General features: G+C 33.2%; 1 protein-coding gene across 14 annotated transcripts in view; it reads left to right on the forward strand.

The window, feature by feature from the left end:
* ROBO2 (roundabout guidance receptor 2) overlaps positions 1-13,514 on the forward strand; it is a 1,624,218-nt gene that overhangs the window by 22,243 nt on the left and 1,588,461 nt on the right. For all 14 annotated transcript variants that reach the window (XM_034656798.1, XM_034656814.1, XM_034656802.1 and 11 more), the window contains exon 2: positions 1,323-1,444. In XM_034656798.1, coding sequence (XP_034512689.1) covers positions 1,336-1,444 — 109 coding nt within the window. In that variant the 5' untranslated portion in view covers positions 1,323-1,335. The remainder of the gene's footprint in view (positions 1-1,322; positions 1,445-13,514) is intronic.

A 13,514-nucleotide genomic window follows, 5' to 3' on the forward strand; every position in this document is an offset into this window, starting at 1 on the left:
CATTTTGAATACAGGGCTTATTCTGGAAATCATTAAATTTACTTTCCTTAGCTCCATATTTTGTCAATTATGGAAAAGTTGGGATTTGGGATAATCTTTGAGTAAAGTTTCCTCTTGATAACTATTTATGTATTTATTTAAATTTATTTATTGTGGTGGGCAGAAGGAGAGGAAGAGAGAATCTCAAGCAGACTCCTCCCTGAGTAGGGAGCCCAACGCAGGGCTTGATCCTAGGACCCTGAGATCATGACCTGAGCTGAGATCAAGTTGGATGCTCAACTGACTGAGCCACCCAGGGACCCCTCTTGATAACTATTTAAATTGCAATCTTGTAATTTCCTAATTTGGGCAATGGAAGTGTTTACCATTCTTATGCAGCATTATGTTGAAGTACATATTTATGCATATACAAAAATAAAGTTTTAACAATTTTACCTTTCCATATAAAATATATATCACTATAGTATTGAATCTGTCATTCTGCAACTTGCTATTTTTGCTCAACTTTTAAATTTTGACATTTATCCATGTTGGTTCATGTGGCTTAAGTGTATTCATTTTAGCTATTATATATCATTCAATTATATAAATAAATAACATCTATTTGGTGGATGTTTAAGAGTTTTAATTTTTCATTATTAACAACTGTCAAAACAAGCACTCAAGTATATTTTATTATATGTGAGATATCACATTTTATCTCTGTGTGTATGATAGTTCCTGTGGTTTATATACATATATCTGATATTGGAATTGCAAATGGTTAGTGATTTCTATATATTCTCAATTTTAAGTATACAAGATTAGTTTTGTGTACATGATAAATCTATGTAATTAAAGTTACTGCTATAACTAGAATACTATTAAATTAAAAATATTTTATGAGATTCTTATTTTAAACTTACATAAATGTGTTGAAAATTCATTTTTGTATATGTGTTAGAGATGATGTGTATTAATTAATTTACCTCAACAAGTTATAACTGGTGTCCATGTACAATTTTTTGCCTGACTTATTTCTTGTAGATATTTTGGTAATACTTTCTAAATATTCACAGGCTTACTGGCCTATTTTGCAGACTGCTGTTGAAAAGTATCATTCAGATGAATGTTTAGAATATGAGGTTAAAGATGAATGAGTTTTCATATTAATCATCATTGTAAGAATCCCAAAGAGAGACAATAATTTTCAAATATATCTCCTTGTAATAGGATAATATTTAAATACATATTGCATATTAGATATGGAGTTTGAGTGGTAATACATTTTTTTAAGGTTGTAATTTATTATACTTTTCATGCCTACCCCACTGATTATGCAGAGTTTAAAATGCAATGGCCAGAAGACAAGGAAGTGTTACTAGAAGAATGTGGACGTGGACTCCGGAACTGCTAATGATGACTGTGATCCTTTGGGGTCAGCAAGGCAATGGACAAGGCCAAGGTAGGTGCAAGCATGTTTTAATATTTTGAGAGCTGGATATGCGTTTCACTTTACTCTGAAGTTCTGTGGATCCTTAGTTTGATGTTTTAAGCTATTTGTTTCAGTCTTTCTCCAAGGATTTTGTTAAAGTGTATTATACTTCCAAATTAGTTAAGTTGAGCTAGAATTAGGTGTGAGTTGGTGTTGTAGATTTGAAGTCATGGCTCCAAATTGGCTTCACTGTGTTGTGGTAGATGTTAGAGATACAGATATGTTCGTGTGTGTGTGTAATTTTACAAGAACATATTACTTGAAGGTTTTCTATTTTTGAATGGAAGCTTTTGGATCCCTGTTTCGTTCCTTGAGTGGTTTTTGTTTTAATTTTTTAAATTTCAAGAACATATTCTTAAAGGGTGGGATGTTCTTCAGAAATTACATGAAAAATTTGACGTTTCTCATTGCTCTGCCAAGTGTGTTTGTAGGAAATTAATGGTAGACCCGAGTTGCAAGATTGTGGTGTCCTGAAGTGTCATTTGAGGAGTAGGAAAGGACCATAGATTTTGTAATAAGGTTTTTCAGTGTGCTGATTTGATCAATAGCTGTATGGAGTGGTTTATGCCAAAGCTAGTATCAATGAAATGTGTTTTGTGAAAAGTGTTGTATTATTTTTGGAGGTGTGTTGCCTTTTCAGATACATTTGCTATTTAGTGTTTTATATGAAAAAAGTGCTGACCCCTATGGCATTTTTTTTTTCTTGGAGGAGAATCCATTTTGACATTGTTTCTGCTTTTTCAAGTCTTGAAAACTATGAGCAGGAAAGGTATACAGACTGATGCATTACTCTAGATAGAATTGAGAGTGTAGAGTGGTGTTATATAATTGTGATAGAGTTGTTGCTTGTCCTTTGGTTTCTAAAATATCCAGTAAATATTGTGTATATTACAAATAGTTTAGTAACTGTTTTGAAAAGATGGTTTGAAAAGAATATTGTTTGCTCACCATACGTAATTTTGTTTAATGAATTTTTGAAGTGAAATGGGATGATGTTTTTCAAAAATAAAAATGCGTGTATCTTTGTGTGATAATAGGTATATATACATATATGCAGATAACAAATTTTAATGATGAAATAGGCTTTGATTTTTAAACCTTTTCTTTTATGCCATTAAGAATTTATATTAGCATATAGCTGAATTATTTCATTTTTCCTTTTTGATAAAAATAACGGAAGGAAATCATATTTAATACACATAGTATTTTTTTTCACCACAGATCTAAAACAAGAATCTGTAGGCAGCAGCTACATCACATTTTTGTTGGCTAAAAGAGTTGTTTATTCCTCTGGCAATGTGTCAGATCACTAAAATGCAGCAGGACAACTGTTTTTCTGCAATAGTGATCCAACAGTACATTTAGTATTACACAAGATTGCCAAAGCCCTTTCTGAGGCCATCATTTCCAGGGATTATGGCTTTTCTTAATGGGTAATAGTTTATTGGATATTTAAAATGTTAGAGGAAAAATAAATATCATCTCTTTTATTTGTCCAAACCCTTTATACTTTCTTCAATATTGATTGCTTGGATATTCTTTTCTTTGATAGTGACCAACATTTGTAAAGAACTTTCCCTGAAATCAATTCCATGCTTAGCTATAGTGAAGCCTGTGATGGTAAATGAAAGTTAAGTAATTTAGATTCTTTTTAAAAGAATAAATTAAAACAGACAGTGATTCAAGGGACAAAACAACTTAATAGCACAATGGAGTGCTTTAATTTTATGATTAAGGGAATTTTTGCTTCCTTTAGGTAGCTAGATTGAATGAAGCAGGTTTCATAGGCATGATAAGGAAATCTAATAATTTCAAATACAACCCAAACAGCATGTTATCACTTAGATCAATAAGCCTCATTAAATATTAATTTTTTCACCTTTGGACATTCAATTAAGCATAATTTAAAGATAAAAGTTTTAAAATGAAAACTTTATACTACTGGATATCTTTTTAAATAAAAATTTCATGGTACTTCACTATTGGTAAGAAAATAATGCATTGAAGTATATAAATGAAGTTTTTTCTACATTGTTTATAGCTTTGTCTTAAACTTTGATTATTGGGACTTCCAAAGTCCAGAGTTGTGATTATGTATCAATGAGGTATGACTCTTATAGACAATATGCATTGCAAAATGTAATAAAATTATTTTTGCCTAAAGTTAAATTTCTTAGGGATGATAGCAAAGCTAAATTGTATTTTTATATAAGCTCTCCATATTTATCAGTAGATTATATGCTAATTATTTGTAAGTCATTGGGAAATCTGGATGTTCTTTCCCATAAAAACCATGTTAGGAATAGTAATCAAGTTGTGGGAACAGAAGGCAAAAATCTACATGTTCTAGAATGTACATAAAGCATCATACTCAGTATTAATTCAACTGTGTGCAACCACCACTTACAACAAACATGTTATAGGAAATGCATCCTGAATTCTAAGTAAGAGTGTTGGCTGATGATCTCTCTAGGGGCATCATGGTCAAATAAGAAGAAAGGAATGGGCAGTGGGCTGCAATCAGGTAGATACCCCTCGTCAATTTTTTACATCACTCAAGAAAAGCATCTGCTTGAGTAGTCTGTTTCCCTACTTCTGACTTATGGAATAATAGATACGTATCCTTAGAGCAGCATTCCCTCACTTGGACGTTGCCCATTTTTATGCTGCTTAGGTGGTTTGCACATTAGAAACTACCAAGTAAATAAAAATAAAGCCAATCCATTTTTTAAAATAAAGCCAATCCTTAAGATAAAGTGGAATATATGTGACTTTTTAAAAAGAAAATATATTTATTATGCAAATAAAACAAGTAACATAATTGTTCAGATATATTTTGTCTTTAAAAGAACTGTCACAGATGTTAATAGAAGAAATTGGGTGTGGGGTATATGGGAGCTTTCTGTACTATCTTTATAAGTTTTCTGTAAATCTAAAACTATTTTAAAATGAAATATTTATGAAAAATAAAAGAACTATCACAGTTGTAAATATACACATTTCCAAATATGATACATTGCCTTTAGGGATAATCTAGAGAAAACTGACCTGACATTTAACATGTCTAGTTATAATTTGTAACACAACAGTTATAGCCATGGAAATGCTGACTGGCAAGAGGGACTGTAGGGAGGCACTGGAGAGACCAAATGATTTACAAGATTCTGGGAGGTCCCTGCAATAGTTATTATGTTTAGAACTGAGAAATTACTTCCAAACTCAGCAATCCCATTTCTTTCTTTCTATAACAGTATGTTCGAGTAATAATAGGAGATGTATATTAAGGTAAAGGTGTAATTTATATAAAATATCAAGAAAAAATCAGTCACTGAGATGCATTGAATATAAAGGCAGAATAAGGCAGTTTGGAATTAAGGTGAATGCTAATTAAAAGTAAAGATATGATTTTGACTTTAAAAAACAAGTAAAGCATTCAAAAATATTTTTTGTCAGTTCTTAAAAATATATTCCTATCTTAATGGTTTTAATAAAGGAGTGCTATTTTTTCTGGTACTATTAAGGATAATAACAAGAAGAATGGAATGTATATGTCAGTCTGTTTCCAAAAACAAGTTTGTCGTAGTTTTTGAATTAGTGCTATTTTCCTGATTTTTGTGACTAATAAAAGGCTTAAATATAGTAATATTTTTAATATGTTATCATGAATACACAGAGAATTTTGGTCAGTTTGGTTCCTGTGATTATTTACATGCTGAAATTCCAACCCTGATGCTAGATGTAAGAAATTTTGAAGAAGCCAGTTGAACTCATGCAGCAAACTTAAACTTTGAGGACAAATCAAATTATGTTTGGTTTCATGGCCAGAATTAGGGTTAGGTATTAAGCATTCAAAAAAATAAGATTTGATAATATTCAGCAGTTATGATCTTTAGTTTCATGATTTTCATTGTAAAATGATTTTTTTAGTGAAGGGGTAAAATTTTGAAAAGTAAATCATTTGATTGTCCTGTTTTGCAAGTTGTTAAACTATATTACTGTGGAATCATATTTAATCATACTAAGCCAATCACCTGTGTTTTGTGTCTGTCACACATCTACTTTTTTTTTTCTAGAGAGATAGGAAAAAAAACTTTTAAAGGATGGATGGGTAGATGGGTGGATGGAACGATGGCTAAAGAATTCTTTCTCCATCTCTTTTTCTTTCTCTCTCTCTTTTGAAATCTTTTCCCAGTGTGGCCCAAAAGCTTTATTTTTGTTTCCCTCATTTTTTGTTTCATTCAAGAAATTTAAATGATTGTGTAATTCTGTCAGTAAATGAAGATGGTATACAACTTTGAGTGAAGGTTTATAGCTACAGCTTTTCAATTAGAATTTCTCAGATCGTATGATCTATGAATTTTAATATCTTAGAATCATTACAGAGATGAGAAATAATCACCTCAAACGACCTTAATACCACCCAGAGTTTATGTTTTCCCAGGTTGCTTGGGTAAATTGTTTTCATCTTATAACTGAATATTGTTTTAAGAGAGGTGAGCTCAAACATTTGGCAGTCAATATTGAATGATGATTGTTTGTGTATCCCAGGGGAATTGACCTTAAAATATCATCAGGCTAAGTGGTGGTAAAATTGAACTCTACTATCTAATAGAAGTCTTAATGTTTCTGGCATTCCTTATCAAATGTAAAGAATTTTCCTTTGTGCTAGTTAACAATATATATGTGTATAAGTTGGTCTGTAGCAGAATTGTTTATGTCCAGTTTTAGTGTTTGATTTAAGCTTCTTAATATACAAATGCAACAATCCAATACTTAAGACTCCCATAAATATTCACCCCAACAACATTTAAATTCTAACAATAACTCCTAAGAGCTTCTTAAACTTACAACAGCAACAAGAAAAAGCTAGCCATTCTTAGACATTATATGTAACACATCATTTACGTAGCTTGAAAAAGTCATGTTATATGGTAAATAGGGAAAGTAGTGGTTTAAGAACACAGTGGATTTACTTTAAAGATAATAACACTTTTTGAGATCTTGCCCTCAGAATTTGGATTTTTGAGAATCCATGCATTTCAAATTCTTTCCAGACATCTGAAGGTTATATTCTTAAAAGAAGTCAGTGTATGTTCTTTTATGCAACCTGCATGGAAGCCCATGAGGTAAGGGAGGTGATATCATAAATATCTAATTGTAAAGACTTGCTTTGGAAAGCTCTCTTAATAACATTTCTTTTTCCCATAGAAAGGGATTTCTCTTCACAACTTAGAGATTAGATGGTTTAAAATGAAGTCACTGCATTTTGTTTCAGTGTTTTAAGCTGTCTTCCTGATTGTCAAAGCCATCGCCATAGAAAAAAAGGCTAGTTTAGAATATTCCATTTTTATGGGGGAAGAACATGGTAATTGATACCACTTTCTACTGAAATTATATAGTATCATCTAATCTTTAGGTGGAATTCATTCACAATATTTAAAAAAGTAGTCTCACCATGCAGCATAATAAAGTGTGTGTTTTATTTCCCATTTATTTTATTTAATTTGTTTTTTACGGAAAATCTCATCTTAATGAAAGTTCTACCACCCTCTAAAAATTGAATTTATTTAGGAAAAAATATTTAAAACACTCTTCCTGGTATTCTTAGCATTTGTTTTTATTGAGCTTTAATGTTCTGTTTTTACATATTTGAAGACTCTTTGGAGACTTGGTTTAGAATTAAAATTTCATTGGAGATTTTTGTTGTGTTTGGAATTTGTTATGGAATTTGACTTCATATTAGATATTATCTTCTATGGGAAATGCTAGCTTCATCTCTCTCTCCAGCCACATATACATATATATATTTCATATGTATATTAAAATTATAATAAAGAGGCCATAGTAGCTGAAGAGATAGAGAAAGGAATAGAAGTAGTTTAAGTAGGGGAAAAAAGAGAAGTGATAGGAGCAGGTATGAGAATTATATAAATTAGGGTATTCTGATACATGCTAGTAATAATAAAATATAAATTAAAAAAATCAATCTGTGAAATTTTTAGTAGGACTTTACCTACCAGAAAATAGAAATAAAGTGGAGAGTGGCTGGGGAAGCTGGTTCCTTCTCCAAGCAGGCCCTTAGCCTACTCCACTTAACTTTGTAGTCAGCCTCATCGCCATCTCATGGTATGAAGTGTTAGCATTGTGCTTTTAATGCAACTTAAGTTTTTGTGCACGAACTAAAGAACAAAACAACTAATGAGTCTAGACACTGGAGTCAAGAAATTCAGAATAGTCACATGAGTGAGACTGTATGTCCTGGTCTTCAGCAGAAATTACTGCTTACTCCTAATTCTTTTTGTTTCTTTCTACTTCTTCAACCTATAATGCTGTCCATACCTCACTATAAAGACACACTTGAGAATCACTTCTCTGTCACTTATTATGTTTCCTTTAAAAAGCTCATGAATTACACATGATTTTCTAAGTTGCCAGCTTAGATTTCAAGAGACTTCAAAAAAATTAATCTGGCACCTTTCCACTATGACAAGCTCGGTCTTGTCTTTAAGGGACATGTACCTTATCCAACAACTTTCTTCCCTAAATCATCAAAATCTTGTCTAAAGGCTTTTCCCCAAAAGTTAGGAACTGAAATTTCTATTTGGCCATGTCACATGGTGATCTCTTTATCAACTAGAGCTTTGTCAAAGCATAAACTAGTTTTGGTTTTTATAGTTAATTGTGTGTGACATAATAATTGGGATGCAATGTATATTATGCTTTTATTTCTATGGTGATTTTTTTAAACTTATTTTTCCTGTAGTAACTTCTGATGCTCCTTTGTTAGCTCTTCTTTTCTCTTTTTTCTTTAGCTGGCGATCTTCCTTTTGTCCCTTAATTCAGATGTCCCCAGCTATGTCTCTGCCCAGATTCCACATTATTATTTTGATGTTGTTTTCTGTAGTTTTCAAAGGTCCCCATACACAACCCTATCAGTATTTCTCAATATGTGCAGTAATTGTTCATTTGTGTCTTTTCCTTCTTTCTAAGCTCCTTGATGGCTCAGAGTATATATCCATCTATTCAACAAAAGTTTATAACGTGTTTACCTTGAGCCAGGAACTATTCTGGATGCTAGTGATAAAATAGTTAAGAAAATTGACAAACAGTCCTGCCATCCTGGAGCTTGCATTCTAATTGGGGGAGACCGATGACAGACAATGAGCAACATAAATGTGTAAAGTATGGCAGGGTTGATGGTGAAGAATAACGCAGTGATGGGGAACAGGGAATTTTGAGATGACAGTTTTTAATTGGATATTCTGGAATGACCTCATAGAGAAGATGGCAATTGAAAGCCAAGGTAGTTAGGGGCTAAGCCACACAGAGACTTGGGGCAAGAACATTCCTTGCAAGTGTACAGTTAGTGTGTAAATCTTGAACAAGATCATGCCTAGTATTTTGTAGGAAGAGCTGAGAAACTAATGTGGCTGGAGCAAAGCACATGTGGCATTTTGGAGGGGTGGTGGTGGTGGTGGGTAGAAGATCTGAGAGATAACAGAATAGAAAGGAAGGGATAGAGACTATGTAGAGTCTTACTTGACATTTTAATGCCTTTGGCTTTTGTTTGGAGTGATGTGGGAAGCTATTGAAGGATCTTGAGATTTCTTTTTGCTAATCATTTTGAGTTTTCAGATTATACATTGGTCACTACTTAGGACTCAATAATTTTGCTTTATTACTCTTGCAGTTAACTATAAACTGGTATATTAAAGCAATGTTAAGTTCTAATTTAAATTGATTAAAACAAGCTTTTATCTCTTTCTCTTTGCCATTACTGAGTATCTTGTTTTTAATTAATTTGAAAGCTTTCTAGAATAGTGAGCCAGTGAAAATTTAGCATAATGTATAACTTATTCTTCATTAGATTTAGGTACTTAATTGAAGATGCTAATTAGAAAAGACATTTGTTCTGTTGGAAAATGTTGATAAAACTGCTTTTGAATTATTATCACATAAATTGATACCATATTAAATTGTGCTTCTAGAACCTAAATGTAGACAGTGGTAATTAGTTAATAGCTCTAAGTATATGTCTTTCATCTCTATGGTCAAGGATGCTTGAAAGTAGAAAAACTTGCTGGCTTCAAATCTGGAAACAAGGAATAACTAGCAGTGCTTTTGTTTGTTTGTTTATAGGTGGAATTGTCTTCCTGGTAAGGCTGTATCTTTTTATACTAAACAACATTGACTGTATTCTTCTATCTTCTGTCTTTTTTGCCAAAGTAGTGTGGTTTTTGTTTGTTTGTTTTGTTTTGTTTTTGAGGAAATTAAGCTCTTACCATGTAATGGAGAAATTCTGAGGACACAGAATGATATAAATTTTAAAGATGAGTAGAAAGCCAGAAGAGAGATAAGAAGGGAGAGAAATACAGAGAGGAAGAGAAATAGCGTAACAAAAATTAGTCAAAAGATTTAGCATATGCACAGTAGACAAGGTAATCAGAATAGAGTCCTGCTGTATGCCAGATGCTGGGGTTATAGCAAGGAAGGCAGAGCCCCAAGTGGTGATAATGTAGTAGAAAGGGAGAGAAGAGGAAGGCACCCGAATATAAAACCCAGGCAGTGCTATGAAGGGCGATGAAGCGTACTACTATGAAGAAGACTAAATGTGATAGTATAGTTGAGTATAACTGGCATGTGGAGAGGCAGTGATCCAACTATGGGGAGGTCAGAGAATTTTCTTTGAGGAGTTGATGTTTCAGTTGAGATTGGAATGAAAAGACAAAGTGGGGTACTTCGAAGATCCCAGGTGTTCCAATCAGAAGGAATAGCAAATATAAAGGTTCTGAAATAGAAATCAGCTTGATATTTTTGGGGAGTGCAGGCCAGTTTGGCTAGAATGAAGGAAAGGCATGGGAGAGACTTGAGATCAGAGGCTATAAGGGACCAGATTAATTAGGATTTTTTAACCAATGTTTAGATAGAAAACAAATCAATTGAAAGATTTAAGATAGAGATGTGATATAATTAGATTTACTCTTGCACAGTTCCTTCCATGGGCAGTATGAAGGGTGTACTACTGGTGAGGGATACAGTGGTGGGGTAAGAGGGATTATTCAGTTGACTATTTCACTTGTTCAGATGAAGGATGTGGTGGTTGGGATTGTGATTGTAGCAATAAAGTTGCTAAAAGTTGTAGCAATAAAGTTGTAAAATTGTTTGAAATTAGAAGTTATTTGGAAGATAGACCTGACGGGATTTACCGATCAAGAAACCATCAAGTGTTTAGATTTAGGGACATGGTTATAGTCTTTTATTGAGATGGGGAAGGTGTGATGGCATGGGATAGATTCTAAGTTCTAGAGCTGTAGATAGATACATGTGTGTTATTGATTTTACTTTTCCCCCGTACATTAAATTGAGATGCCTATTAGAATTCAAGTGGATATATCAAGTAGGCAACAAGAAGATGACTTGGCTAGGATGTGAGTATGAAAATCATAAGCCTGTAGATCATGTTTAAAGTCATGTATCTAGGTCAGACATTGATAAACTACAGCCCATGTACCAAATCTGTTCTGCTGCCTGATTTTGCGTGAGCTATAAATATTTTTTACATTTTTAAGTGTAAAATATAAAATATACAAAAGATTGTCTTGTGACAAGGATAGTTGCCCAATTTTCCTCTTGGCCCACAAAGCCTACATTGTTTACTCTCTGGTTCTTTACAAAACATTTCACTGATCCTTGGTCTAGATGGAACTGTAGGAAGAGAGTATTGATACGCAAGAGGGCATAATTGTGGAAATTAAAATTGTGCCAAGTACAGGGCACAGAGTGAAAAATTTAAGTCTGAGTATAATAGATGGTAAGACTATAAAACAACAATTTCATTATCAGCATGATCAGTGAAAACTTTTGCGGCAAAAAAATTATCATCAGACCATTCATTTGATCATTTGGAGGTGTTCGGTGTTTGAAGAAATGAGGGAAGGCTAATACAGTTTGATCAAAGAAAGCAAATGGAAGGATGACAGATTGTCTGGAGATATAGGGCAGGGCCAAATACTTCAGTCTGTTTAAAGTAGTATTTAGAGAAAGAGGAAGTCATTAAAGCATTCTGAAGGGGGAAGAGCAAATCATAGATATAGAAAGAGATCACTCTGGGTTTATGCACAGCCAGAATGAAGGAAAGCCAATGTGGATGAGGAATTAACATTGTCACTGGTATTAGTGAAGTGGAGACCCCAGGTAACCTTGGCAAAGGGAAATTTATACAGAATCCTTATTGGAATGGGCTTAAACAGTGAATAAGATCAAGACCCAGGTGTATATTCAGCGAAATTTATTAATTCTCTCACTGGGTTAAATATGTAGGTGGTCAAAATAAGGAACTTCCATGTTTTTTGTTTTGTGTTCTCTAATTCAGATTTGTGAATTCAACTCCTGAAGATATTGGTTTAATGAGCATAGAGTAAGGCCAGAAGTTTTCTTTTTTTTTTAAACTCTCCTAGTGACTAGAACGCTAATCATGACTCTAAGGATCCTGAGTACTTTTCTGACACTTTGTTGTTCTGTACGCTCATTATTTATGCACAGTCAGGAGGTTTTGCCCAAGCTCCATGCAAACCCGTAATTCAGTGCAGCTGAAATGTGTCCTTCCATCTGCAGTTTCCATGATTCTTCACGTGGGGGATGGCGTTCCCTGCTTGGAGCTTCCCTGTGGCACCCCACATTATATGATAATTACTGTCCTGATCTCTCACCCTCGCTAGGGTGTGAGGCCTGGGATTTTATACTGTTCTTCTGAGATGTAATAACATTTATACTCAAATAATTAAACAAGTTCTTCTATTTTGAAAATAACATGTCTTCTAATTTGAATCTCCCTTTTTTCACTCTACTGCTTAGCTACTGAGTTATTTTATGAAAATACATCTTAACTGTCTACAATCACCTTCATATCTAACTCTTAGCAGTGAAGATTAATGTGTGGTCTACAGCTATAAGGATATTTCTTTCCATATAGTATTTATAGCCTTTATTGTTGTTTTTAAAATGACTAATGTTTCGTTTGGAATAATTCACCATGAAGATTGGGCTGAGAGATAACTTATACAATGATAATCTTTTTGAATTTTTGTATTTAAAATGCCACTTATCCAAAGAAAAAGCCAAGTGTTATATTTTTGCTTTTACTTGACTTACTGATTTCTAGTCATATTTTTCAGTATGAACATGTTCACTTATTTTTGCTGAAATAATAGCACTACCTCAGGACACTTTTTCCCTTAATGCCTACGTGCCACTCTCCATTTCTGCTCATTCCTTATTTCTCTTTATTTGGTACATTTTTACTTTGGGGATTCTTCTGTTTGGGGTTTTGTTGGTTTACAATAATTGCTACTTTTCTTGGAAATAAATAAATGTTCTTTTCCATCTTTTTTGTGAATTTGTCTTAGAAGCATTTTTTATATACCTTTTACCCATAGCTCCTCAGAGATCCCTTTTGAGGATACTGATTTAATATGTCACCTTATAGAAAGCTTCAAAGACATGACGCCTGCTGACTTTTGCTTTGACATAGATTGAAATGTTCGCTCAACATGGATGGATTGATAGAAAGTTTTCCTTTTCTTCCCTTAAATATTACATCAACTTAAGAACAAACAAACGGAAACAAACAAATGGAAACAAATATTTAGTTTTTGGTATCCTTGGAAGAAGCGGTCCCTTTCTCAATGAAACAGGTTTTGTCATCTAACCTCTGCGTGTCAGTGTTGAACACAGAGGGTGTTATGTGAGCACAAGCTCACAGGACTTGGAGACAATGCTGTGACGAACCACTGGAAAAAATGAATTCTGTTTTCTCTTCCCATTCCAGAGCTGACTTTTCTGAAAGCTGTTTCAATTCATTATAAATCATCATTGTTTTTGTTATAGTTGTTATTAGAGTTGCACTTTCAATCATTTGTGATCTGAACTTTCTATACAATGTATTCTCATGTTTATTATTTTTTATTTTTATTTTTTAAAGATTTTATTTATTTATTTGACAGAGAGAGAGAGAGACAGCCAGCGAGAGAGGGAACACAAG

The sequence above is a fragment of the Ailuropoda melanoleuca genome, chromosome 1 (assembly GCF_002007445.2).
Source record: "Ailuropoda melanoleuca isolate Jingjing chromosome 1, ASM200744v2, whole genome shotgun sequence".
NCBI lineage: Eukaryota > Metazoa > Chordata > Mammalia > Carnivora > Ursidae > Ailuropoda > Ailuropoda melanoleuca.